The 27,422-nt window shown below is 41.8% G+C and overlaps 1 protein-coding gene across 1 annotated transcript; it reads right to left on the bottom strand.

The window, feature by feature from the left end:
- Positions 1 to 321: 321 nt before the first annotated feature.
- On the bottom strand, positions 322 to 26,984 carry notch1a (notch receptor 1a). Its single transcript, XM_028462479.1, has 34 exons — positions 26,717 to 26,984; positions 25,172 to 25,253; positions 17,889 to 18,151; positions 17,098 to 17,436; positions 16,223 to 16,345; positions 15,798 to 16,031; positions 15,534 to 15,689; positions 15,240 to 15,425; positions 14,822 to 14,935; positions 14,174 to 14,287; positions 13,866 to 14,099; positions 13,040 to 13,150; positions 11,120 to 11,312; positions 10,453 to 10,598; positions 10,218 to 10,331; positions 9,330 to 9,449; positions 9,092 to 9,244; positions 8,772 to 9,000; positions 8,350 to 8,551; positions 8,087 to 8,240; positions 7,794 to 7,978; positions 7,004 to 7,136; positions 6,670 to 6,927; positions 6,473 to 6,585; positions 5,736 to 6,307; positions 5,212 to 5,652; positions 4,972 to 5,117; positions 4,647 to 4,860; positions 4,425 to 4,509; positions 4,180 to 4,342; positions 3,787 to 4,085; positions 3,552 to 3,699; positions 3,353 to 3,450; positions 322 to 2,675 (listed from the first exon to the last, which is right to left on the bottom strand). The coding sequence occupies exons 1-34, from the start codon at positions 26,772 to 26,774 to the stop codon at positions 1,407 to 1,409; spliced, it is 7,449 nt and encodes a 2,482-aa protein (XP_028318280.1). The 5' UTR covers positions 26,775 to 26,984; the 3' UTR covers positions 322 to 1,406.
- Between the last annotated feature and the right edge of the window lie 438 nt (positions 26,985 to 27,422).

Genomic DNA, 27,422 nt, shown 5'->3' with positions numbered 1-27,422 from the left:
GTAAACAGAATCTATTTGCTTACAGTACTTGCTCAGGTCTTTAATTTGTAATATTTACACTTCTGGACCACCGTATTTCGCACTTTTCTCACATTTCTTTCTATTTTAAAAGTATGGGGTTTTTTTCTTCCCCATAATGAAAGACGTTTTTAACAGTTGATCCTTTGACAGTGATTATCACACCAAAAAAAAAAAAAAGAAGTCCATATCTTAACAGAAGCCTTTTATTGAATCAAGACATTTTACATAACGGTTTACTCAAGAAATATTTCTTTGCAAACTACAACTTTGCAGAAACATTGACTTCAAATTACTCTTCTTTAAAAAACAAACAAAAAAAAAAAAAACCTTATTCTCTGTATTAGTTTATAAAACATGACATTTAGACACCTTTAACCACACATTTAAAAAGTGCAGATGATGTCGCTTAACATACACAGGTCCTTGTTTTTCTTTCACAAATAATGATTTCTTCTTTTTTTTTTTTCATGGAATCTCACAAATGTGTGAATTTCCATGAGAAAAACAGAAATCACACTAGCATAAATGTAACAACTCAGCTTTCTACAGCAGGTCTGCATTTTAACGCACAACAGGTTAAACACAGTAACCATATATAGTGATTTGAGAAAAAATATGAGCTAAGGAACACGCTTTGGATCATGAAAGTTCACAAATCAATCAGTCCGCTTTAGCACAGACCACTACATAAGGTGAAAACAGGCTCAGATTTACATCATGCGTTTTCCTACATTGATCAATTTATATATGTTCTGTGCTTATAGGTCCAATTCTCCAAATGCAACGTATTCCTGCTACTATTTCCCAATAACTCTCTCAGTTAGCCCCATCACGAACATTCTGAACGGTGACAATACATATTTTATCAACACATAATAAGGACTCAGTGGTAAGACTCAGTGAAGCGTAATTCAGTAACAAAAGCCTGCGTCATTTCAAAGACAAAAAAAGGTTAAATATAATTAATACTGAATTTAATAATAACCTATAAAAGTTGAACCAAAGGACTGTACATATGTAAAGCAAAGCATGTTCAACAATAACATTTGAAAAATTCCAGTGAATGTTTCAACACAAGACACAAATAAATAGCCAGTGAACACCAGTAGGAGCCTTTTTTTCATAGTATACACTCCTCTTCAATGGTTCCTAATCCTCCAAAACATAAAACAAACATAAAATAAAAAGCATAAATATAAAAACATCTTTACATTTTCTTTTAGGTCAAAAAGCACTTAAATAAATACAAACTTACTAAAACTGTTCTTTTCATTAATATAAAAAGGACATTTAAAAAAATAAAAAAAAAAGAAGCAACTTCAGTCTTGAGAGAGGTTTGTTCCTCTGTGTGAGCTCCACAGAGAACTTTGTTCCACTTTAAAAGTCTATTTGAACTGGTCTGGGATGAGATTCATTTGTGAATGGATACTTGTGGGCGGGCTGGAGATGCCTTCCGACCAATCGGACATGTTGGAATGTGGGGACGAGCTGGACCATTGGTCGGGAGAGCCGGGGGAGGGTGTGAGAAAGGGGTGGTCGGGCACCTGCAGCTGGTGATTGGGTGTGTTGTCCATGGGGCCTGAATAGCTGTGCTGCGAGGGTGGCGTGAGGAACTGGGTGCTGAGGATCTGCGTCTCCTGTGGCATCACGGTGTGGATGGACATGGAGTGGGTGGAGGCGTTGTTCTGCTGCTGCAGGTCTGAGCCGTTCAACTCAACGGTGGGGAAGCTCTGGTTGAGGCTCTGACCGGGGACCGTGGTTGAGTTGGAGTTCTGGTGTTGGATCTGTTGTGAGTGTGTTTGCTGCATCATGTGTGCGGGTGTGCCCAGGTGGCTGCTTTGAATATTCTGGTAGCCCATTATCTGGGAGAGAGTGGCGGTGCTGATGCCGTGCAGAGCGCCCATTAGGTTGTGGGTCACGGGTGGCGCACGGTTAAAGCTTCCCTGCTGACCTAAACTTGCGTGCATCCTGGACACCCAGTCGCACTGGCCTCCTCTGCTGCCCCCCATAGAAGCAGTGCCATGACCGCTGGAGCTGGACACCGGCAGGTGGGAGAGACGGGGTGCGTTGGGATCGAAAGACATGCAGCTCATGTCTTTCCCCAAACTCATCTGGCTCATATGGGAGTCCCCACCGCCTTGTAGGTGATTGAGAGACATAGGTGGGGACTGCTGGAAGGGCGACGCCATTGGAGGAGAGGCCACGTCGGACAGGTAGCCATGAGGAGACTCCAGGGAATCAACTGGTGAAAGGACTGCTGAGGTGTCTAACAAATTGTTCTTCCCATCCAGAGACTTTTTCTTCTTGAGTCGGTTATCTTTGCCACCATCCTTACCACCTTTCCCCCCAGAGCTGAGTTTCCGAACTTTCTTGATAGCCAGGGAGGGTTTAAGGTTGCTGAGATAGTCGTTGGGGGAGCAGAGTGGTGGCGACAGGCTGGAGGTGTTCAGAGGAGCATTGTGAAGCCCCGGACTCCTCACCACATTGTACTCCTCCAGGAGCCGGACAATGTCGTGGTGCATGCGCTCCTGCGCGATATCTCTGGGCAGCTGGTCGAGATGGTCTGTGATTTCGCGGTTCGAGAAGTGCTCAAGAAGAACTTTCGCAGTCTCGAAGCTCCCTTCCCGAGCCGCCAGGAAGAGGGGTGTTTCCTCCTAAGAACAGAATGAATTTACAAATGGTCAGTAAGTAAATTTGAGGTCTTTCAATAAACTCAGCAAAAGGGTATAGCTAGGTTTATTCATTTTACAATCTGGGCATGCAAACAACACAGCTAAAAAAATTAAATTCTTTGCAAGGATGTTCAAAATTATGTAGTCTTCAATTTTTATTTTGTTACTTTTATCAAAAATTCTTATAACTCTTTATCAAATGTATTCCTTTTGTACTTTTTCAGCCAAATACTTAAAACTACTAAAATGGGGATAGGGATTTGGGAAGCTATGTTTTTGGGTAATAATTGGCTGTAATATGAGAGGGGCTACTAATTCAGGTATTTAAGGTAAGCTTTATTTTATTATTGTTATTTTTTTGTTTGTTTGTTTTAAAAAATGTAGAAATACATATCAATCTCTGTTTTGTATTCCACTTACAGTAGAAATTAACCTGAAAAAGAGCCAAAAGCACAAACTAAATTCTTTAGCTTTGTAAGGCTAAAAAAAGGGTTGAAAACATCTAATAGATACCTTGTTATTGTTTGAATAACAAATATTAAAATTTCAAGTAGTTACTCATAGGGTTTCATATGCCTCCTAATAAATGACATGTTTATGTAACTGCTACACATTCAAGCATTTAAAACTTTAAAAAAGAAAGAATGTGTTTCCCTTACCTTGTTGTCTTGCATGTCTTTGTTGGCCCCGTTTTTAAGCAGCACTAAAGCAGCCTCCACATTGTTTACAGCTGCAGCCCAATGCAGGGCGGATTTACCTGAACAATGGGAGCAAAGACAATGATTACTATCATATCACCTTGCAAAATTAATCATCTTTATCACTGCATTAAGATTATAGTTTAAAGTCAATAGCTACCAGAGTCATCAGTGGCATTGGCATCAGCGTGACAGTTGATAAGCTCTTCGACCATTCCCTCAACAGCCAATCGGGCTGCTAGAATCAGAGGCGTGGTGCCATCGTGCATGCGGGCATCAAGATCAGTGGCGCGGTTTCGGATTAAAATCTGTAAGAATTCAAGCGTGTTCAAACAAACAGTTTGAAACATCTTGAAATACTTTTAAAATGCATCTTCAGTAGAGGAATAACAAACCTGGAACACGCCCTGTGCATCTGCAGCCACGGCAGCATGTAGCGGAGTGCGGCCCATATTGTCCTGGACATTAGCATCGGCGCTAGACTCAAGAAGGCGTTTGGCTGCATCAGAGCGAGCGTACCGGGCAGCCAGATGAAGGGCAGTCTCACCAGTGCGGTCAGTCTGGTTATGGAGATTTGCGCCTTGATAAATAAAGTCAGTGATTATTTCTGCAGAGGGGTCTTCTTCTTCTTCACTGTTGCCAGTCTCCAGTCCTCCTCCACTGCAGGATGCGATCATCAGGGGAGTAAAACCATCTGCAACGGAAGGTGGAGCAAGATGTTGAGTTACAAGTCTTTAGGTATTTTATTCTAAGTCTGCTTTTTTATGATTGTGTTTGTCTGCACACACCGGGTCCTCTGACATTAACATCCATGCAGTCATTTTCTATCTCTCCCTGTGGGGGAGTTGGAGCTATCGAAGCGATACGAAGATCAGCTGCATCAAGATGCTGCTGAGTCCACTTCCTGTGGTCAGTGTGGTCCCTCAGGTCCAACATCACTTGCTCTTCAAGCTGAAATTGAATGAAATAGTTAGTTTTTGCAGTAAATTGGAGGGCAGGGAAGAACAAGAAGAGTGTTTCAAATTAGTCTTACCTTGAGCTGCCGGCAGTCTGGATCGTCATCACACCATTCATTCTGATTGTCATCAATGAGACTAATGTCGCAGTTTTTCATCGGCCTGTTGATAAGCGTTAACAGATTAGTCCACCTATACCTACTTTACAAGAGGAAAAGAATAAGAGACTGACTGTTGCCACCTAAACTTGCACACAGTTTAGAGATTACTTTGAAATTAATTTCACAAAAAAAACTCACTCCAGTCCAACTGAATCTTCTCCCAAAGGCTCTCTGCGTTTCTTCTTGCTAGGCTCGGAGACTTTGAATCCTTCAGGAAACCACAGCTGGCCATGCTCCCGTCGCCTTTTACGGGAAACTAGGACACCCAGACAAACAAAACCCAGAGCTGCCAGGCCCAGGAACACTACATACATGGGGTAGAGCTCTGAGCTGGACGGAGTCGGTCTGACACCTAAAACAATAAAAAATGATCAATGTCAAATAAAGATTCACGCCCAACACACTTAGAGCAAAATCTATTATGTGTATCATACTTGAAAAAAAAAAAAAATGTGTATCATACTTGTGACAGCTTCGATATAGGGGACGTTGAGGTTCCCTCTGGAGGCCAGCGCTCCAAGGAATGCCGCAACATCGGTAGCACTTTGAAAGCATTCAGTAGACTGCTGGTAGCACTGTCTGTTGTCAATCTCCAGGTATACTATCGAACTACAGGAAGAAAAAAAAAAACATTAACATTCTTTGTATACACAAATAATATGGTGGAACATAATGGATACAGGGATCTGGCTGTGGTACTCACCCTTTGATTTGTAGAGGATCCAGCTCTCTGCGTTTCCTTGAGTTAACCATGGAAGACACGCTCTCCTTCACTTGTTCCAAAACAGTGGATGGCATGGAGGCCCATTCGGGCCATCCTTCTGTAGAGCGTTTCAGCACGTTGTGTTTGACCAAATCTTGTTCATTTCCATAGTAAGGGAAGATCATAGGTTCTTCTTTGGCATCACGGCGGAACACTACATTAGTGTGCAGAACGCTGCTGAGCTCCCTGAGGAAAGTTGAGGAGCGGTTTTTGAGCACCTCTGGTGGAATGTGAACCACCAAAACCAAATGTCCATCGGCCAGTTTTTCTGGCATGTTGTTGGCACAATCCAAGCCATCCCATTCACACTCTGCATTGTTGCAGCCCTGGTCACAGTGACCATCAGCGTAGTGGTCTTTACAATACTGATCATACAGGGGGCTGAAAAACAGACAAAGATTGTTTGAGTGTCTGCTCTAGGAACAAAAGGTCTTTAGTTATTTCTTACCACTTTCTTGACTTACTTGCATTGCCCTTCTTGTCCTTGGCAATCAAATCCATCATAGAGACACCCGGGGCTATTACATTGGCCATCACACTTTCCATCATTGAAGTACCTCCAGCACTGTAAAGCGGCTGAGCAGTTTTGCCATGGATCATCAAAGTTTAAGGAGCAGTCACCTCCATCCCAGCCACAGGCATGGTTGTTGCAAAGCGAGTCGCAGATGTGGTTCCCTGCCCACTCATCACACTGAGGAATCTCGCAGCTCACTTCCACTTCCGGCGGAGGTGTAATATCCCGGCCCAGCCCTCCAACAAAGGAGTAGTCCAGTATGTGGCAGAGCAGGCCGTTAAAATTGCTGGGGCAGCTGCAGTGAAAGAATGGGGCTTCTGAGGTGATCTGACAAGTTCCACCATTATAACAAGGGTTGGAGATGCACAGGCTGTCGGTGGGAGTTTGGCACTCAGGCCCAGTAAAAGTAGGAGAACATAAGCAACGTGGGCCAAGGTGGCCTGACACGCATGTGCCGCCGTTTCTACAATTCAGATTTCCACAGGAGCGGGAATCATACTCGCATGAAGAGCCAGTGAATCCCTGTTTAGAAAACAAAAAAATATATTTTGATTAAAAAGCTCTATTACTTTCAAAATTGACAAAATGTATTTATGTAACATTGTGTAGATATTGGATTTACAAGTAGTGTTTCAAGTAACTAGCTTTTCCAATTTCACCAAATATTCAAGCCTTCGCTGTACTCACAGGAGGACATTTGCAGATGAATCCGTGAGGAGTGTTACTAGCAACAGCACATGTCCCTCCGTTTCTGCATGGCCTTCCTTTGCATCCGTCAAATACTTTGTCACAACGCTGACCTGTAGTAACAGAAGTAAGTTTCAGGGTTTCATGCAAACACCTGAAATCCTGCAGGTTTTTTGCTGATGGATGCACGTCAGTACCTGTGTATCCAGTGCGGCATTCACAGCGATAGCTGTTTGTGAGCTGGATGCAGTTGTAGGATCCTCGAGGGTCACAAGGGTCTGACAGACACTCGTTGACGTCACCTTCACAGCGCTCTCCTACGTAACCGGGCGGGCACACACACTGGTAGCCTCCAATACGGTCCACGCATTTGCCGTTGTTGAAGCACTTGGGCTCATTTGTCAATGGGTCACTGGATGGGTTGCAGTCATCTAAATTGATCTCACAGTGAACACCTAAAATAATAATCAGCATATTAATTTGGGCTGAACGCATGTTGCCTGATTTTAAATGTAGGTTAAATGTGTGCACCTTGTGTTCCTCTTGGACAGGAGCACTTGTATGTGTTAATGAGGTCAATGCATGTGCCTCCATTTTGGCAGGGCTGCGACTGACACTCATTGATCTCTTTGGAGCAGTTCACGCCATGATAACCAGGGAGACACTGTTGAAGGGGGGAAAGCAGCCTTTCAATTAAACAATACCTATTTCTAGGGATGTAACGATTCACTGATCTCCCGATATGATTCGATTCATGATACTGGGTTCACGATACGATTCTCTCACGATTTATTTTACAAAATGGGACTGTAGTCAAATGATGACTGAAAAATATTCCTTTATTTTAGAAAATACTGTATTATTTTCCTTTTATTTTTAATTGTCAAAAAAATCCCTTGATAAACTATTAAAAACAATGCAATTTAACTAAAAATAAATCTTGAATGAAATAAATAAAGGAATAATACAAATGAAGAAGAAGCTTATTAATTTAAATTCTGGTTTTATAGTAAACAATGCAAAACTGCATAATAGTTCTTTTTCTTTTAAAAGTGCAACTGAAAATGTATTTTGTGCCTTAACAATTGGACTTTAAAAAAAAAAAAAAACATCATTGCACTGATTTACGTCAGATATTTGTTTTCACAGTATCGATGTATAGGTATAGATATCGATCGTGACACCTATGAATCGATTTTTAACTGCCTTACGATTAATCGTTACATCCCTACCTATTTCGTAGTTCAAGTTTTGAAAAACTAATTTTGAGGTGTAGACATGCCCAATAATGTGTTTTAAAAACCAGTTTGATTCCCCGTACCTCACAGCTGTAACCACCGAGATAATCGGTGCAGGTAGCTCCATTCTGGCAGGGGTTAGGTGAGCATTCATCCACCTGTTCCTGGCAGTAACTTCCTGTGTACCCAGCTTGGCATCGGCAGTAATGTGTGTTCCCAGCATCTAAACATTGGCCTGAATTCCTGCACAAGTGTGCAACTTCCACACCTAATTATACAAAGACAAAAGTTAGAGAATGCACAAAACAAACCCTGAAACCAAAATAAAAAATGTGTTTAATCCAAATCTAGAATGCAGAGAATGGAGAATACATACCTTGCTGTTTGGCAGCTACCTCACATGAGACGCTTGGGATGTCACAGTAAAGGCCAGTCCATCCAGTTTGGCACTGGCAGGTATAAGAGGCTCCCTGCTGCCAACACGAGCCCCCATTTTTGCATGGGGAAGAGTCGCACCATCGCACAAGATTCTGAAAAAGAAACGAAGAGTAAATATTTATTCTGAGTTTGAATCATAAATGATGAATCCTACAATAGAACAAAAATAAATGAGAAATATGACATTTTCTTTTACCCTACCTGACAGTTGACTCCTGTGTAACCATGAGGACAAGTGCACTTGTACGTTCCATAGCTGTCCAGACAAGTGCCTCCATTGAGGCAGGGCTTAGAGTCGCATTCATTGATGTCATACTGACAGTAGCTGCCAGTGAAACCAGGTAGACACAGGCAGGTAAAGGAGTTGATCCCATCTACGCATGTCCCTCCATTAAAGCAAGAACTGGGGAGAAGGGGTTGGAATAAGTCAGTTAATTATTGTCACACATTTTGAGCATAGCCAACTCATGCATAGCCAACTCATGCATAGCAACAAAAGCCGTATGCAACATTGAGCATGCAACACATGCCTAGTAATAATAATCTATAGGCTTTTTGGTGTTCTTAGCAAATCAAGTCACTATAACAAAGGCAACAATAGTCGATTGGTTTTCATTGGATACCTGTCGGTGCAGTCGTTGGTGTTGATTTCACAGTTAATACCACTGAATCCTGGTGGGCAGGTGCAGGTGTAGCTGTTGACACAGTCGGTGCAGTTAGCCCCGTTCCTACAAGGGTTGCTCTCACACTCGTTTATGTCCTGCTCACATCTGCCACCACGAAACCCAGGCAGACATGTGCATGTGAAACTGTTGATGCCATCGCGGCATAGACCTCCATTACTGCAGGGGTCTGAAACACAGAAAAAAAAGTTGTAAGAATTCAAATGTTTCAAATCACAAAACAAATGGGAGCACTAAATGCTGTTGTTTGTGTCTCTCACTTGGTTTACAGTCATCAACGTCTGTCTCACACTTCTGGCCGGCGTAACCTGGCTGACACTTGCACTGGTAGCCACCCATAGTGTTCTGGCAATGGGCACCATTTCGACACGGGCTCTTTACACACTCATTAATATCAATTTCACATGTTTGACCTTCAAGAAAGCAATAAAATAAGACATCAGTTGTAATTTAAAACAAATGTATGGAATTAAACAGGCATGTGCCTTAAAACCTTACCTTGCCATCCTTCAGGACAAATGCAGGAGAAACTCTGGAAGTCTTCCGCCTCCTTGCATATTCCTCCATTTTTACATGGTCTGGGACTACAGGGAGCCAGCAGGATCTCACAGTTGTCACCTAAAAACAGAAACCGAAAAAACATTACTAATCAAACTTAATAACTTAACAATACAATGAGGTAATAAAAATCGCAAGGAAGACAATCAGTTTCAAGGAAGTCAATCAAGAAACATAACAGAAGTGTAACAATCGGAAATATTAACAGTAATTAGTTGGTTGATTGGAAAAGCAAATATGTTAGTTGTGAGAAGGGCCACATTTTAATCTTTTGAATTTACTACACGTTTGCAAAATAGATTTTTTTTCTTCACTGTATCTGCATTGAGTCAAATTAACAATATTTTAACAGTGGTTGCCAAATCACAGATTTGATTCCTTTTCCTTATCCATTCCATTATGATGTAAAAAAAAAAAGAAAAGAAAAAAGGAAAGGCCTTCCTGTTTTCTGCGCTACGCTATCGCAGACAGGAAACAGGATATGGAGGAAGCAGGAATAGGCTTGGAGCTATGTCTATTGCTTCAGCTACAGAGGCGCACACACACACACACACACACACACACACACACACACACACACACACACACACACACACACACACACACACACACACACACACACACACAGTTTTTGCAGCAAAGCATTCAAGTAGATCTTTTCCAGAACACCAAGAACAGAGATCCCAGTTTGCAGCTGCAACAACACAGGATGATGCGATAGTAGAAATCTTTGGGGTGGAAACTGGATTATCTTTTCAAACGCTGGAAAACATCTGAGTGGGGGCTACACATTAGGCAGTCTTCTGTTATTTGAGTAACATGTCATACCAGTGTAAGGCAGCAAACAATTGCACTTGTATCCGGCCACATCATCGATGCAGGTTCCCTGGTTGAGACATGGGTTGGAGGCGCACTCGTTGATGTTAGTTTGGCAGTTAGGTCCTACAATGACCGGATTAGAGAACACACTTGGGTTAGGATGAAGGCTTGCCTGGTCCTCTCACTGCAGTTCACACAGTTTGTTTTTACTAACAGACAGCAAATCAGAGATGCTATAACCAACCTGTGAAGCCAGCTCTGCATGTGCAGTGGTATCCGCTGGTCATGTCCTTGCAGGTTCCTCCGTTCATGCACGGGTTGGATTCACACTCATTGTTATTGATGTCACAGTTTTGACCACTCCAACCAGAGTCACAGGTGCATCTGTACCTGCAGCAAAGAGAAAACAAGTACCGTAGTTAGCCAAGCTGAGGTCATTCAATAAATTGTTTACTACTGGCTAATCTTCATCCCATTAGTGCTAGGGTAATGACAATGAATCATTCCAAGTTGTAAATGTTGCAACTCTGTAGTGAAAACAAAATAATAATATGTTTATGGTAGAGTGGGATATTGAAAAACCAAAAATCGACTTGCTAAAATAAGAAAAGTAAAAAACTAGAGCATTTGCTCAAAAAAATTACCAATTTCTATTCATACTGCCAACAAGGAGTATTAAAACACAGGGAAACCAAATAAAATACTGTATAAAACATTTAGGAACCATTTCAATTCATTAATATAGGATAAATAAACTAATGCAGTGATAATTACACAAAATTAACTTAAAACCGGTTCAATCTTTGAACTCTTCTCTGGAACATGTGGTTTGTAAACTAGGGGACTATTCAGATCCTGTGATATTGTTTACCCTGATAATGTACGTGATGGAAATGGTCCCATGTGCTCACCCATTAATAAGGTCCTGACATCGGCCGTGGATACAAGGGTTACTGCCACACTCGTCCACTTGTGACAAACAAGTGGCGTCATTGTACCCCTCCGGGCAAAGGCAGGTGAAGCTGTTGATGCCATCCACACACGTACCACCATTGTGACAAGGGTTGATGGCGCAGTCGTCAATGTTGATGTTACACATTACTCCTAAAAATGACAGAAACATTGGATTTTAAGTGCAAGGTTCAGTATATGCCAGGAAGTATATGATGGCGTGGTAAGGTATTAAGCACTTTGCAAAGATCCCTTTTTACCTTAATACACCTACATTGAAAATAGATTTACCAAATAAAATAAGTGTATTCACACTCTTACATTCCTCTTTTTCGTTAGATAGATGATGATGTGTTACTTAAGACCATGAATTCAGCCCCAAAAATGTTTAAAAAGGCACTAAAATACTTTTAAATCCTTGCGTTAAAAGTTTGTTTACCAAATAAGTGTAATGGCGATTTACTCGTTTTGGCTCTGATTTTCCAAACTATTTTCCTGAGATTTAGTTCTAGAATGTCACCAACCATATAAACAATTTCCCCCTCGGATTAATAAAGGAATTCTGATTCTGTTTAAGCCCAAACCCTTGTAAAAGCCGTAATAAATTCTGATACTAACACCTGTGGTTAAACATAAGATGTCTACTAACTTTTTACAGTAATTCCCTTTAAATTGGAAAGAAGTCAATAATAACAAAATTGAAACCCTGTTGTGGAAATTATCGTAAATGTTTGTAGTAACTAAAGTCCTTTTAAGATTTCGGACAAAAGCACGACAACCAGTCCTTCAACATTCAGCTAACACAAGCTAAGCAGCTCCAATGTGTGCGTAGCCTGGTGGCCCCTGGGGGCCCTTTTGCTCCAACTGCATTGATTAAATGGGGCCCCGTTGAATAGACAGAAGTAGAGTTTGTGATCTGAGAGGGAGGTGTTGCCGGGTGAAGAGGGAGGGGGGTTACTCTACTCTCTCTATTCATGCTTCCTATTCATGCTAACACACACACATCACTACTTCAGCCCCCCCACCCCACCTAGGGAGGACTAACCTCACCAAGGACTGTTTACAGGGACAGACGGCCAGACCCATTTCACACAAGGCCGAGTAACAATTAAAACCCCCCTTAACCCCCCTCAGAGCCCTCCTCCTCTGCTCCTCATCAATCACAAGGGGAGGATCCAACTGCCCGATCTTCATTTACAATAGTCCTCTGTCCCTGTGTGTCTCAGTCCTGCCGTGCCCTCCACACTCACCTCATCAGCACAAAAAAGATGGAGAGGGAAGAAAACAGGGGAGGGGGGACTCACAGCAGCCTGCACACATACTTCTACCCTTCTCCTCTAGTCTGTAGCCCCCTTTTTGAGAATAGTTACAGAGCCACTACCGGTCAGAACCGGTTCTACCAGGCCACCAAAAGAAAGAGGGCAAGAGTAGTCCACCAAACATCCTAAAGTAGGTAGTTGTGTGTGAGCGAAATGACTGATGTGAAAACACTGTAGTCTGAGCCTTCAATGGGATTTGTTGTACCGTTACACACCAGCAAACATGTGAAATGTGATTAAAGCTCAGCCTGTGTTTTCTTTTTCTTTTTTTTTCGATATCACCTTACGGAGTCCTTATAGGCTCAACGTCACAGTCTTTTGAAATCGCAAACAAAGTTAGTGCTTTGTTTGTGTATGTGCAAGTGTGTTCGTGCATGCATCAGGTTGTAGGAGGGTTGTATTCCCTTTTCTCTACAAACCCCCTTCATCCATCCCACGCACGCAATCCAACACTATTGTTTCCAAGGAGTGGAGCCGCCAGCCACCTGTCGTACCTGCCCCTCCCCAAAGCTCATGGGATCACCCCTCCCCCAGCACCTGTGGACTACACCCAGTGCTCACCTGTGTATCCGGGCTCGCAGGCACACTCATAACCATTGATTTTGTCGATGCACCTCCCGTAGTCGCAGGGTTTGCTCTTACAGTCGTCCAGGTTTATCTCACAATTGAAACCTGATGATAGGAGGACAAAATAGAAATGTTTAGAGTAGAATAATGAATGAAAGATTGGTCCTAAATCTTGGTCTTGATATTACCCACCTCATTATGCTACATCACGGCTATGTGTAAAACTTACATCTATGTGATAAACAAATAAATAAAAGGTAAAAAACAGAGATAATGTAATGTTCAAAAGGGCTTAGGAGAGCCATATTTCATTCTAGTCTTTCACAACAAGAGCCAAGAATAGACCACACTTAAAAAAAAGAGATTGATTAGCTACTAGCTAAATGGTTCTATCGCTATTAGACAACAATCTGTGCCTAAATCAGTCAGTGGTTTTAAAACTGGAGGGCAGGGCGTGAGAACGGCCTTGAGCATGAAAAATAGAGCAGTATTTTTTCTTTGCACTCAAAGAACTTTGATATTACTGTTCTGAAATATGTGATTGAACATTTCATGTTGTTTTTAGGAGCTTTGAAGAATAGTCACAATTTTTTACCTTTTACAAGGGTTGATTTTTGAAAACTTTTTGTTCTTCGAATTGGAAATGACAGTTAAAGTTTGGGAACTACTGGCCACAATGATGCCGACAATCAGTCCTAATTTGGTGTTAAATCGGTCTAGACTAGACCTAATCCGACAACTAGTCTTCACGTAGTGTAAACCTAGATACAGACACATTGTATGAAACTAGTTCAGGCTCATTCTGCGTCCGATAGCTCACCTGCGGTGCCTTTAGGACAGGAGCAGATATACGTGTTCTCACGATCCTGGCATGTGCCCCCATTCTTACAGGGCTGACTCAGACACTCATTGATGTTGGTCTCACACAGACGGCCAGTGTAGCCCGGGCGGCAGTAGCACGTGAAGGAGGCCAGACCGTCCTTACAGGTGCCGTAGTGACAAGGGTCAGAGTAGCACTCGTTGATGTCAGTGTCACAGTGCTGCCCGGTGAAGCCTAAGAGCGAAAAACAAAAAGGTTGAATAAAAAGATGCAAAGAAATAAAAACAGTAGGTAGAAAACAAGCGCACCTTCGGCACATTCACAGGTGTATTTGTTGGGTCCGTCGGTACACTTGGCACCATTCTTGCAGGGAGTGCTGGCGCACTCGTCAATGTCCACTTGACATAGACTCCCAGAAAAACCTGTAAATTAGATGAAATTTTAAATGTTCACATTATGTAAACAAATTGAGAAAATCAAATCATACAGTCAAGGCTTTTTATGTGAAGTTTTTCCACAGCTTATTGAAACTCCTGAAATCCACTTCCCCCGCCTCACCCTACCAGCTTTTACTGTGCAGTGAAAACTTTCTTTCAAACTTCCATACAATGGCATACAGCTAATCAGCCATCCCTGCCCCCTCTGTTTTGGCGCTAAGCTCTCGTACAAATTCTCATGCCCGCTAAATATGCTAATGTCCACTCTGTCCAGTTCACTCGTAAAATTCTTTTGAGTGAAACTTTAAGAAAAAGTTAATTATTCACATTCATTGCGTGAACTATGAGAGCTACACTCGTAGACGGACAGGTTAATGATCCTCTCTTTTACAGCCTCTTCTCTTGGTCCCATTGTCTGACCCAAAAAAAGGGGTTAAATGTGACACAAACAATCCTGACGCCAAATCCTTCTACTCAAGTTACACCATTATTTTTTCAGCTTCCCAGTTTCATACTAACCTTTGGGACACTCGCAGTGGAAAGAATTGATCTTGTCGACGCACTTGCCATTATTGAGGCAAGGCTGGCTGGCACACTCGTCGGTGTTGATGTGACAAAACACACCCTCATATCCTGGAATGGGAGACGGGACAAAAATCAACATTTCCTTCCTTGCTTTTATGACAGATTAATGTCATAACAAATATTTAATTAATTTCCTCAAATATTTTTGACGATAGATTCATTTAGTTCCTGATTGTATCATGAATGCTTTAATAGCAAGAGCATTTTTCTCTCAGATAATTTATTCATATATACTGTATGCCTTGTTAAAAATCGGGCTATAAAGTGACAAAACAAAATATGATGATCAAGTTGTAAGATGTACATGAAGGGAAATCTTTAATGTGTAAAGTGCTTGTTATCTGGGACTTACCGGGCATGCAGATGCAGTGAAATCCACCAATCTGGTCCAGACAGGTAGCGTCATTGTGACAAGGGTTGGACATGCATTCATTGACGTCCATTTCACAGCGAGGTCCTTCGTATCCTTGAGGGCATTTGCACTGAAAAGAGCCTTTGGTGTTGAGGCAGCGACCACCGTGCTCACAAGGGTTGGCACCTGGAGAATGGCCAGTTAATTGTGTATTTTATTTAAGGTACTTTTATTTTGCAAAACATTTGTAAAAGACAGCATTTTTAAAGTGAAAGATAGACCCAGTTTATTTACCAAGGGAACACTCGTCAATGTCCAGGTTGCAAGCTGACCCGGTGTAACCAGGAGGACAGGTGCAGATTGCCTTTCCGTTAACCGGGTTGGTGTCACAGTTGGAGCCCTTTTGGCATGGATTGCTGATGCAAGCATCATCCAAGTGGCACAGCAAACCTAAAAATACCAATACACTTAAATGTATCCTTACAATAACATTCTAAGCAACAGAATATTTAGGAATATCTTTGACAGAACGTTCTAAAGAGGCACATGTGGGAATACCTGTGCGTCCATGAGGACACTCGCAGAAGAACGATGCCACTCGGTCATGGCAGGTTGCACCGTGGTAACAAGCCGCGCTGGCACAGTCATCAATGTTCTCGCTGCAGTCATCACCCGTCCACCCATTGACACAGACACAGTGGTAGCTGCCATGCGTGTCGTGGCATGTTCCTCCATTCTGGCACGCGTTGGGCATCAGGACACACTCGTCTACGTTCTCTGTGCAGTACTGGCCTACAAACATTGACGGAGAAAAAATGCCTCAAAGATAATTTTCTCCAAAATGTCTTGTCTGATATGTTATGTACCAACATCTTAGATCAGGGAGATAGCACATTTTTGGGGGCTTGTCTGGGTTTGCACCCGAGAACTCACGCAACCCAAGCTAGAATACTCAACCTAGACCAAGCAAGCCGAAAGCTTACCTGTGTAATGCGGTGGACACTGGCAGTTGTAGGTGTTTACGCCATCCACACACATTCCGCCATTCTGGCAGTTGTGGCCTGGACAGTCATCGATATTATGCTCACACTGCTGGCCTGTAAAGCCTGGTAAAGAACAACAGATAAAAGGTTTGGTTAATCATCTGATTCTCTTTCTTAGTTTATTACTTATAAAAAAAAGATAAGCTTTTCATATCCTCATGGTAGATTGGTTGAATGCCATAAAGATGACCATTCTGATTATCTTCATCTTTAAGATCAAAGGATGGAGTAGGTGTCTGATTAACTATTAACCCACAACTCTGCAGGTGCTCGTGCAGCTTGGGTGTCCACACACATTCCGGCGCAGAAATCCACGAGAGCATGGGATAAACTTTAACACATAATGCAACGCAATTTCTCTGCATATCTAGAATGCATTCTGCATAATGATTTGGGGTTAAGTTTACTTTAGAAATACAATCTCCCCTCTAGAATGTTTCTGACTCCAAAAGAAGTAACTCAGTGTTGCATAGACTTTTTTTGTAGCAAAAACAAGATACTATTGTGAGACTGTGACCTCATGAACAGGGCGTGTGTTTCTATACATTGCTGTGTGTGATGGGCTGCTGATTATCAAAAGGAAACGTCTGTATGACTGCATCCTGCAAGTGAAGGTTGGCAGGGAGAATCGGAAAAGGGGGGCTCACCCGAGATTACTCATTCCCCTCATCTAGACGTTACTACTATAACAAGACTGCGCTTTAGTGTGTGTGTGTACACGTTTTGTTGACATGCAATCCTGTTTGAAACATTGAATGAACCAAGCCACCAGGGTTGAGCTTGTTTACGTGTAAAAAAAAGATTTTGTCAGTTACCTGGAAGGCAACTGCAGTCGTATGTGGTGTCACCCTTCTGAACACAAGTGCCCCCGTTCTGGCAAGGTGAGGGGCTGCAGGGCATGTAAGGGGTCTGGCAGTGTTGGCCGGTGAACTCCTGAGGACAGCGGCAGTGATACGAGCCCACTTCGTTCACACATATACCCCCGTTTAGGCAGGGAGATGGAATCTGGGCACACTCGTTGATGTCTTGCTTGCAGGTTTGACCGTGGAAGGCGTGCGGGCACGTACAGATGAAGGTGGAGTCGAAGGCTGAGCACTGGCCACCGTTTGCACATGGATTTGATGCGCATGGGTTAGCGATTTGGCAGGTTTTGCCTTGGAAATTAACACATCAAATTCAAATTACAAATTGCAATTTCAAATAACAGTTTTCCATAAATGCATACACATTTTTGCAATAGAAAGTCAAATTTAGTAGTAGTTAACTTCTCTTTTGATTGATATACAATTACTTTATTTTGAACAGCAAAGTAAACAAAACTACATTAAAATGAGCATAAATATAAATACCAGTTTGTTTGACAAGCTACAAGAACAATAACAAAGGGGTCTTTCAATGTGCTCAGGTTACACAAGACATTTTTATCAGGTCTGCATTTTGTCTGATTACTTATGATCAATATAACCAAAGCTACAATAATCGTAACTTTTCTGGATCTACTTTTGACATTTTATTCTATTGTTGTTGTGTTTTTTTGTTTTTTACCACTAAATGCCTGAGAGTATATAATAGAACATATTCAATAGAACAATAATAGAAGACATACCTGACCAACCCGGTGGACAATGGCATCGGTAGGAGGCAAGACTAATCAGATCACATGTCCCACCATTCCGGCAAGGGGAGCTCATGCAGGCATGGTTGGTGGGGGTCAGGCATAGCCGGTCGGTGAAGCCCAGGCGGCACACGCAGCGAAAATCAAACGTGTTGCCATGGGAGATGGCGCGGCATTCGCCACTATTCCGGCAAGGTGAAGGGCTGCACGGACTTGGGTACTGGCACCGGTTGCCCACATAGTCACTTGGACACCTGGAAGACATAGCAAAAAACCACAATATTTAGAAAACTAGAGTCTCTTCAAAATCATGAAGATCTATTTAAACAAAAGAGGGATAAAGGAGGGGGAAAGTAAGGGGGGGTGTTGGAGGGGTTGCTGGGGGGTGGGGGAGGGAGTAATGGGACTAAAAGTTCCCGCCCAACAAAGTCCCAATGCAGCGGGATGAGAACAGTGTGTTGTTGTAGCATCTCTCTGGATTAGACTCCCTCAGAACCTTGAAAACACAGTGTGTTGAAAAACAGACGCTACTAAATAGTCGCGCCATAGAATGCCGGTTCCCGTCTACCTTTTGTCCCCAGGCTGTCTGCACACATCCTGGATGACCATTGAGATCAAGAGGACTGTGCCGCCAATGGTTGTCCCACATGGAGCACTGCTTTCAGGGACTAAGCCTCTCTTCCCTCTCAATTCAGATGAAGGCCTGTTAGTTACTGCTACACACGTAACCTCAACTGACTGATTATTATCAAACTTAATAATTTAAGCCACGAACAATTTTCTAGGAAACACTTTCACTTAACTTGCACTAAAGTGATTTTTCATCTTATGTGAAAACTGCTCCATCGTTTTTATGTGTGCTCCATGTGTAACAGTGAAGTACCATCTGTCAAGTGGGCCAGCATTTAAAGTCAGCGAAAAAAGTGTTTATGTTTGAATTGGGGGTTTGGGTGACAGTGTGTAGTGCACACCAGTGCGTGTGTGTGTGTGTGTGTTTCTGTGCAACGTAGGGCATCTGTTGGCCTCTGAGTATCTCCACAGGGAGCAGGTGCGCATGTTAATGAAGGCAGCTGTTGAACAGGGCTCCTCCTCCTCTCCACCCCCTTCTTCCTTTCTCCTCCTCTCCCTCCTGCTCTGTTCTCTTTCTCAAATGGGGGGTGAGGACAAGCCACCCTCTCCTCCAGGGACATAATAGACCCATGTGAAGTCAGCTGTTGCAACTTCTGTCTCCTCTGCCCTCTTCCTCCAATCACACCACTGCTTCCTGATTCCTGTCTTTCTTACCTGTTCTCCATTGGATTTCCTCTTTTGTAAAACATTTTATTCTCCTTTTTTGCCCCTAATCTCTCAGCTTTCAGTTTTTTACCTTTTCATGGGTCTCTTCTGTAGGGACTGTTTTTTATAGCTCCCAGCAGTTTGCTTTTTACAGCATTCCCTTATGTTGCAAGGGCCTGCTGAAACCTCAGTTGTTGACTTAGTTAGGTGAGACCGTTCAGGGAGTATTTAACAGTTCCCTGTGCCCCTTTTTGAAAGCTTACTCGTGTAACTGTTGGCCTGAGACTAGCTTTGAAGATTTCCTTCTCAAAAAACACTAAGACAATCTCAAGCAAGTGATCAATTGATTGACAAATGATTGATCAATTTAGAATACACAGTTGTGTGAATCCGTCACCCCAAGTTAAAAGGACAAACCTCTTTGTCCAAAAGCAAACAGTGTCGAAGATAAAGATCCGCCCTCATAAGCAGCACACACCACGGCAACAGGTCTCTGCCGTCAAGTAATGTTCCCCTCAGGCCAGAGCAGATGCTTTCCTGACCTCTGACCCTGAACACTTTTGTGAGTGTGGGACGGCCTCTTTGCCTTCTCCTCTCTCCCACATAATCCTGATCAACCATCTGTCACTATTGGGGTGACTTTATCCTATGACAAAAAGAAAAATTTAAAATATCATCCCAACTGTGTGCTGGAAACATCAATGCTATGGAAACTTTTTGTGGCGTAAGGTGTTCACACATTTTGATTTATATTTCCTGCTGTTTGTTATAGTCATCTACCTTTTCCTTATTTATTCCAAAATTTTCCTTTCTTTAAATGTTACCAAAGCCTGTTCCTGTTAATGTATCTTTTTTTTTTTTTTTTTTTTTAAATCCAGTTAGCTGATGGTCTCTTGAATGTGTTTAATCATTAGCCAAGATCTGACCCCTGGGGTTCACATCTGTTAGGAACAAGAACACAACGCTCTGGCTCAGCTAGAGGAAATAAGAAATGATACCAAATCTGTCACAATGGTGTCCATTGCAAAAGAAACAAAAGTTCACTGATGGCAGATTGTGTAATACTCTATTACAACATCAAGATGTACAGTTAACTGTGTTTTAAGTAGCTGGTTGTTATACAGTTCTTCTATATATTTCATGTTGTAAATCTGTGAATCATTAGTGGAAGCACATTGGATTTATCCATCAAACTAATATTTAGGTATGTATTACACTGTATTCCAGCTTTTTGTATCATATTTTGCATTGTATCATTCTGTAATTTAGTCTTTTTTTGGTTAAAGGTACATTTTAATATCATGTTCAATTGTATCATATTTGTACATTATATCATTATTTATCCTTTTTCATTGATTAAGTGTTGGGTCCTGTCATACTGCAATGTGCATGCCATCCATGCATGCATTTCCTCATATTTGGTGAAAATGCCTACATGCTAACATGCACATATTATGTGACTAATTGAGAGGTTTTCCTTCTTAAAAGAATCAAATAGGTTTTTAAAGAATTATTTTGAGTTCCCTGTTTAACCAGGAAGGTCAAATTAGGATTAAAAACCTCCTTTTCAATCCGGTCCTGGCCTAAAATGGTATTTTCAGAATGAACTGTTCACAATTATAAGTTTATGTTTTCAAAAACATGTACTAGTAGCGAATTTGAACTTTCAGAGCCCACTTGAGCAAAATAACCTCTTATCGGTCTTCTCTGAAAGCTCTGCCTCTCAGAAGATTTCCAGATCCAAGTCATAGGAGTTGTTATGGAATTTTTTTAAACACAATCGATCTTGCCTACAATTTTTCATATTTATCTTCCAGGGCAGGTTTATGATGGATGCTTGCACTTCCAACATGCACCTTGTTTAGCTTGTATATCTGAGATTCCATGGCATCCTTGGAATGGACCCATCCAGAGGAGTGGCAGTCTTATCCCTTAAAACCCAATAAAAGCCCAACACCAACAGGCACACTTAACCCCGTCATGCACTTGTACACTCCTGATTTGCTTAAGCCCTTATGGAGCTGAGCATTCACAGAGACCTGCTTGGTAATCCTATAGGAGGACAAATGAAGAGCAGCATTCCTTGAGGGAGAGTGTAACATCTCTTTAGTGTTGCTGGGCTATAGCCCCAGACACATTTTAAGGGTAAGACATTTTACCATCAATATGCAACACCCGACAGCTCTGTGCTACTTCAGAACGGCCCGATCTGGAGAACCATCACAGGCTGCCTGTCAATTATTCTATACATCTGGTATCTATTTCTGTAAGAAGTCTTGCGGGATTTTTAAAATGTCAGCGGATATTTTAGATGTTTTGAGTATATTTTTAACAGTTACCTCTGAGCAAAACAGTGTCTATTTCAACAAAACATCATCAGGAGTCAGTCAGCCATGCATGTCCTGAGCAGGGGCACTAACCTTTCAACCTCGCCGTGACCCTATTACTGTGTTGCAAATGGAAACTAAATTTGACTCACACGACTTGGAGCGTTTACATACTTCCCCAGCTGCCCGCATAACAGGACAGCCGCAGATGCATGGGAAACAGGAAGACCCAGAGCTTCAGATAACAGTGTATTTTACAGAATCAGGACTAGGTACTCTCCCATTGGAGGCCTTTTTTGTCTCCAAAACTTTTTTCATTTACAGAAACGAACCTGATTTCTCGCATTTCAAATCTTTAATGGTGAATAGCTGGACATGCAAAGTCTCTTTAGCTTTTATTTTACTGACGCTCTAAAAAAACAATTTATTGATCATTTATTTTCACTAAAATTGGGTGTAAAATTTAGACATTTAGCTAAATTCCATCATATATAACTATTGTATTGATCTTTATAAGATAAATAATAATCTTCTATATAAATTTAGATAATTTCATTACTTTGTAACAACTTTTGAATCCATTGTTTAAATTTTCCAGATAATCTTTTCCAAGCCTTTTTCCAAATAGTACAGTATGGCACCACCGTGAACAACAAACAAAGCTAAGTTGATGGTTCTCAAAGCCGTGCCAAAGTTTTACACTTGAATCAGAAACCAGAGCGATAAAAAACAAAACAAAAACAGAGCCGACAAGAATCTAGCCTGTTGCTGTTTTTGGGATCCTCGGCATCCTTAAAGCTATTTTTACTGCTAGGAAGTGTGTGTTTGTGTGTGTGTATGTGGGGAGGGAGGGGCGGGCATCCTCCCTGTGAGGACACCACGCAATCTAAACGAACCGACTAGGTGTGCAATTACCATAGTTTACACACCAAGCCTAACCTTGTTCTCAATGCCAACATGTGATCTCACTTTCACACTCGTGGGAAACAGCGTTGAAAAGAGGATTTTAATCCGTCTTACCACTCAAATCTGTGTCACCATATGCTTACATGCCACTGTATACCCCACAACACAGCATGACTCACTGAACTCTTCAATAGCTGCGTGTGTGTGGGTTTAACAAACACAGTCACTATGAAGCATCTTGTGATGAGAGCCGTACAACTTTCAGTCTGACACACTTTATCATTGATGTAGGGCTTGGCGATATGGACCAAAACTCATATCTCGATATTTTTTCTCAAAATGTCGATATAATCTCAATATTTTTAACTCAATGAAGTCTTACCAGAAAGATCTCTTTGGGTTAAATTTGCTAATGCAAAATACCACACGGGCACATTTATTAACAACCAGCTGCACAATATGTGCCACTTTTGGCTTTTTCTCCTATAAGTGACAGTAAGTATGAGTGAGTTCTTCAGTGTGGCTTGTTTAGGCAAAGGTCCGGGTTAGGACGCACTCAGAAATCCATCTAACTGTGCTTTTAATGCTGTTCTGAGATGTAGCAAAAGTAGCATCCCCTAAAACTAGTGTTTTAAATACAAAATAAGCAATAAAATAAAAAATATATTGTTATAGGCAATATTGTAATTTTCTATATCGCCAAAATAGAAAACTCGATATATCTTGAATCTCGAAATATTGTCCAGAATTAGAGTCATAGTGACATAAACTAGAAAAATAATATGAATCAGCACTCCCTGCACCCCCCCACCCCTCCTACAACAGACGCTACACTTTGACCCCTGAATCTGAAAGTGCACCCCATAACTGATAGCTGCTTGGCTTGGCAGGGATGAATGATTAATGACAGGATGGGAAGATGGAAGAGCGTGTGCGGGTGGGAGAATTAATGCTCTTATTCTGTCTGTTTATAATTGGACCAAGCAGAACTGGGGATCACAATGACAGCTTTGTGGGGGGGTGCGGGGAGGTCCTGTGTGCCAGTATGTGGACACGTGCAGACCAAGTGTGTGTATAGGCTATGTGTGCAAGTGTATGTGTGTGTAGATTACAGAATGTGAGTTAGAGAGGCCCATGGGCTAGAAGCAAAGATTCCTCAATAGTCCCTGACTTTCTTTTGTCCGCACAGACCACGCACAGAGAAGCGCCTGCCATGACCACTCATGCCCAGAGGCTAAACCAGGCCACCCCAGAGTCCCTTAGTAGTTCACAGCTAAATTGGATATCACAAAAAACCACTTGTGTCCTTCCCAAATACATTTGCTTCAGCTTCTGGATTGTCCACGGACAGCAAAAAAAAAATCTGACCTTATCTCTGACCTCGTTTACAAGCACATTCAATGCTTCAATAACCGTTTTACTGAGTAACAGCTATTTGAAGCTGGATTTCCAAAATAAAAGTGATATTTCTAAATGTCAACAAAGTATAATTGCCCTTTGAACGTGTTTCCATTGAAGGTTGTTTTGGGTAGGGGCCTCGTAACTCCCATGAAATCTTATCCTGCGAGACTTCCCTGCAAAAAAATGGATACCATGGCAGTAATATAGAGTATAATGCTAAGAAACATCTCATCATGTCTACACGTAGACAAGTTTTCTCAGAGAGAAGTGGTCATGTGACCAAGTACGTCACGTTCTGTCACGTGTATTTGCGGAAAAAGTGTTTACATTGTGCTTTTGCGATACATTTCAATATCAAAGCGTCTGAAATTCCACCTCACGAAAGCGTAAAAACTTTTTAGCAATATTTGAGTGTTTTTTTTCTTCCACAATTCAGGCGTTTCCATTACCAGTTTTTATTGTGCTATTTAGATTTTGCACATTTCCAAGGGTAATAAAAACCCAACTAGAAACATGTTATAATTTTTAAGTCTCTTGCCTTTTTAACGTCAACCCATAAACAAACACCCCACAATCTGCCTTCTGGGTCTGTTGTCACTTGTTTGCACTGAAATTTTTGCACTTTATTCCAATTAATCTCACACTCATACATCCAATCCAATTACATTTCCAACAGCCATCTGGCTCTCAAATGGAGATCACACACGCTCATGGGTAAGATACTAGTGGAGATGGAGATAGATAGGGTTGGGGGGGGACCATTCAAAACAGAGGCAAAGGGGGTAGGGTTTGTGGTAAGGTTTGATGTGTTTTGTGGTGGCTGTGGCATGATGGGAAGCCCCACTCAGATTAGTCACACAGCATTATTGTGACTGCTGGACAATGGGAGACGGGCGGCAGGCGAGCCCCAGCTGTCACCCATGAAAGAGCAGAAAAACAAGATTTAGGACTGGACGCGTCCTCTCACTTTGCCTGGCGGAGGGGTCTTGCATTCATTAAAGTAGCTGCTGCTGCTGCTGCTGCTGGAGTGAAAGGATTGAATCCAGCTAGCCTGGATCGACACTTCTGTTTTTAAGTTGAAAGTTGTTTTTTCCTTTGGGAAAGGGTGCACAGAGCAACAAAGTGGCTCCAAGTGAAACCAGTCAAACACCAGTTTAGAAGAAACACTGGAGGGCCCCTGCATGGTTGCTGAGCACTGGTTGCTCTCAATGGCTGGAATGAAAAAAGGGAATGTGTGGCCCCCTTTTTTTCCTTCCACACCGAAAGACACTTTGAAGCCGTACACTGTTAAGGCTATACGGTCGATAACACAGAGAAGTAGTAGTAGTAATGTTACTCCTGTCTGTAATGCAACATCACACTCACCTGCACTCGCCGTTTCCATTGGAGGTGGGTTCACATCGTCCTCCATTCAGACACGACTCAGTGGGGAGGGAGCATTTCAGACCTGTTGAATGCATTAGAACAAAATTAGATAAACATATATTTAACTGACCTTTTAGTTTGTGGAGCCTGTAAATCAGGAGTGTCAAACTCATTTTAGTTCAGGGGTCATAACAATAATACATTTTATTTAAAAGCACTTTTCTAGAAACTCAAAGACACTTTACAGGTTAAAACAACAACAGAAACTACAGTGATGAAACCAAAGAAATATAAATCAGAAAAAAGAAAGAACAAGTTATTATTGTGTCCTAGTATGCCCTTCTACGTATACATAAAAAAAAAATAAAACAAATGATAATATCCAAGCAATGAGAGATAGATTTTAAATTTCCTAGATTTTGTGACCAATTTTTATTCAGTGAAGGGAAATATTATGTCATTGTTTAAGGAAAATTGGAGGATTTTGTCGGAATTGTGAATTTTTTCAAGTTTTTATTATTAAAAATGACTGCAATTGTACAATATAAGCACCGGGAAAACTGTAAGCCCCTGCAAAAATTGTTGACTTTCATTTGCACAATGATTCATGTTTTTTTCTGTGGGGCCAAATTAGATGCTCCAAAGGGATCGGATTTGGCCCCCGGCCCTTGAGTTTGAAACATGTTCTGTAAAGTAAGAAATAGCCAGGATTCTGATTGAAAATGAGATAGTAACACATTTTTATTCATCAGAATTAATATTTCCACACACACACGTCCACGTCCTGTAGTTTAATTGAATTGTTACACCAGTGTCCTCAGGGGACACAGTGCTGCTGATGCCTAGTGGACACACACCGGTGAGGAGGAGGGCACAGTGCGTGCGTGCTTTAGTGTAGGTGCGCACGCTTATTACGCACAGGGTGCGCGCACACGCAGCAGCAGCAGCTGCGGGGATCAGACCGGAACAAAAGAAATCAGAGTCCAGCACGAGCCATAAAACACTCTCCTCAGGGCATTGTTTACCGGCAGACCCCCCACCCCCCCCTAAAGTCTCACAGCCCTCTCCCACACTTCCAGACAAAAGGTGTCCCCACAAAAGCAGCCCGCATCACCCCCCGCTGGGCCCCCGTCCCGTCCCAGCACACGCAGACTTCTATCGTCTATAATGTTGCTCAAAGGGTGTTTTTCAGTGGGAATCTTCAAACTTGCAACAAACAAATTAACACTATGGGTGACATTGGTCAGTTAAAAACTCATTTCTAATTTCTAACAAATTACCACTTAGGAAAAAGAAAACACAAGTTAAAAGACCTGCGCAAAGTGCACCACATCTGTTGCATTATTTAAATTGCTCCCCAGAACAAGAAAACTGCAAAACTTTACACAAAAATCACATGTTTTTAAATACCTGCAATGCAATGAAGACAAAAACCGGTGTTATTATTATTACTATTACGTTTACGCACTTTTTTAATTTTTTCCGCAGTAGTGCGCATGCTTATTCTCCAATACATAAATAAAACTCCGCACTGAGTGGATTTACCTTCTGAGATGACAATTGCCGAAACCAAAAATATTAGTTTGACAAAGAAACGATACATTCCTCCTCTTCAACTTCACAAATGTCCTTTACTCCCTCGTTGGGTTACGCATAGATCCGCAGTTTGATACTCCAGATGTTGGCTTGAAATAAAAATCCCCAGATGTTGTAGTGGTGTTGTTTTTCTCTGAATTGAAGGATAAATCCAACAGAGAGCGCAGAAAGCAGAAAGTCTTTAAAGGAGACGCGATTCATAGATGTTAACCTGCTGCCTTCTGAATTCTCAATGAAATCTAGAGGCGACTCTACAAGTTCCTCCCACTCCTCCTCCTTTCTCCTCCCCCCCAGGACCAACCACTGCGTCATTTCCCTCCCCCCCCTCCCTCTCACCCCCCCATGCTGGGGGCCAATGCAAACTCTCCTCTACTTCAGGGGTCTCAACTCATGTGGCCACACTCACGATAAATACATTTTCTTTAATTTAAAAAACTAAAAGTGATGAAGAAATTTAAAATACAAATTGCAGAAAAGTTTTGGAGACCAGGGAGAAGGTTTATTTTAGCATTGTAGTCAGTTTTCAGATGTAACTGTACTCTGTAGTATCCACAATCTATTGAAAAAAAATGGTGTTTATTTCTTGTTTGACTATTTACTTTACTATTATACAACTATGTATGCGCATTTGTTTTTTGAAAATGATTTGGAACTG

This window comes from Gouania willdenowi, chromosome 12 (genome assembly GCF_900634775.1).
Source record: "Gouania willdenowi chromosome 12, fGouWil2.1, whole genome shotgun sequence".
NCBI lineage: Eukaryota > Metazoa > Chordata > Actinopteri > Blenniiformes > Gobiesocidae > Gouania > Gouania willdenowi.
Note: the sequence above shows the minus strand (reverse complement) of the source record. Positions and strands in the feature narration are given on the sequence as shown.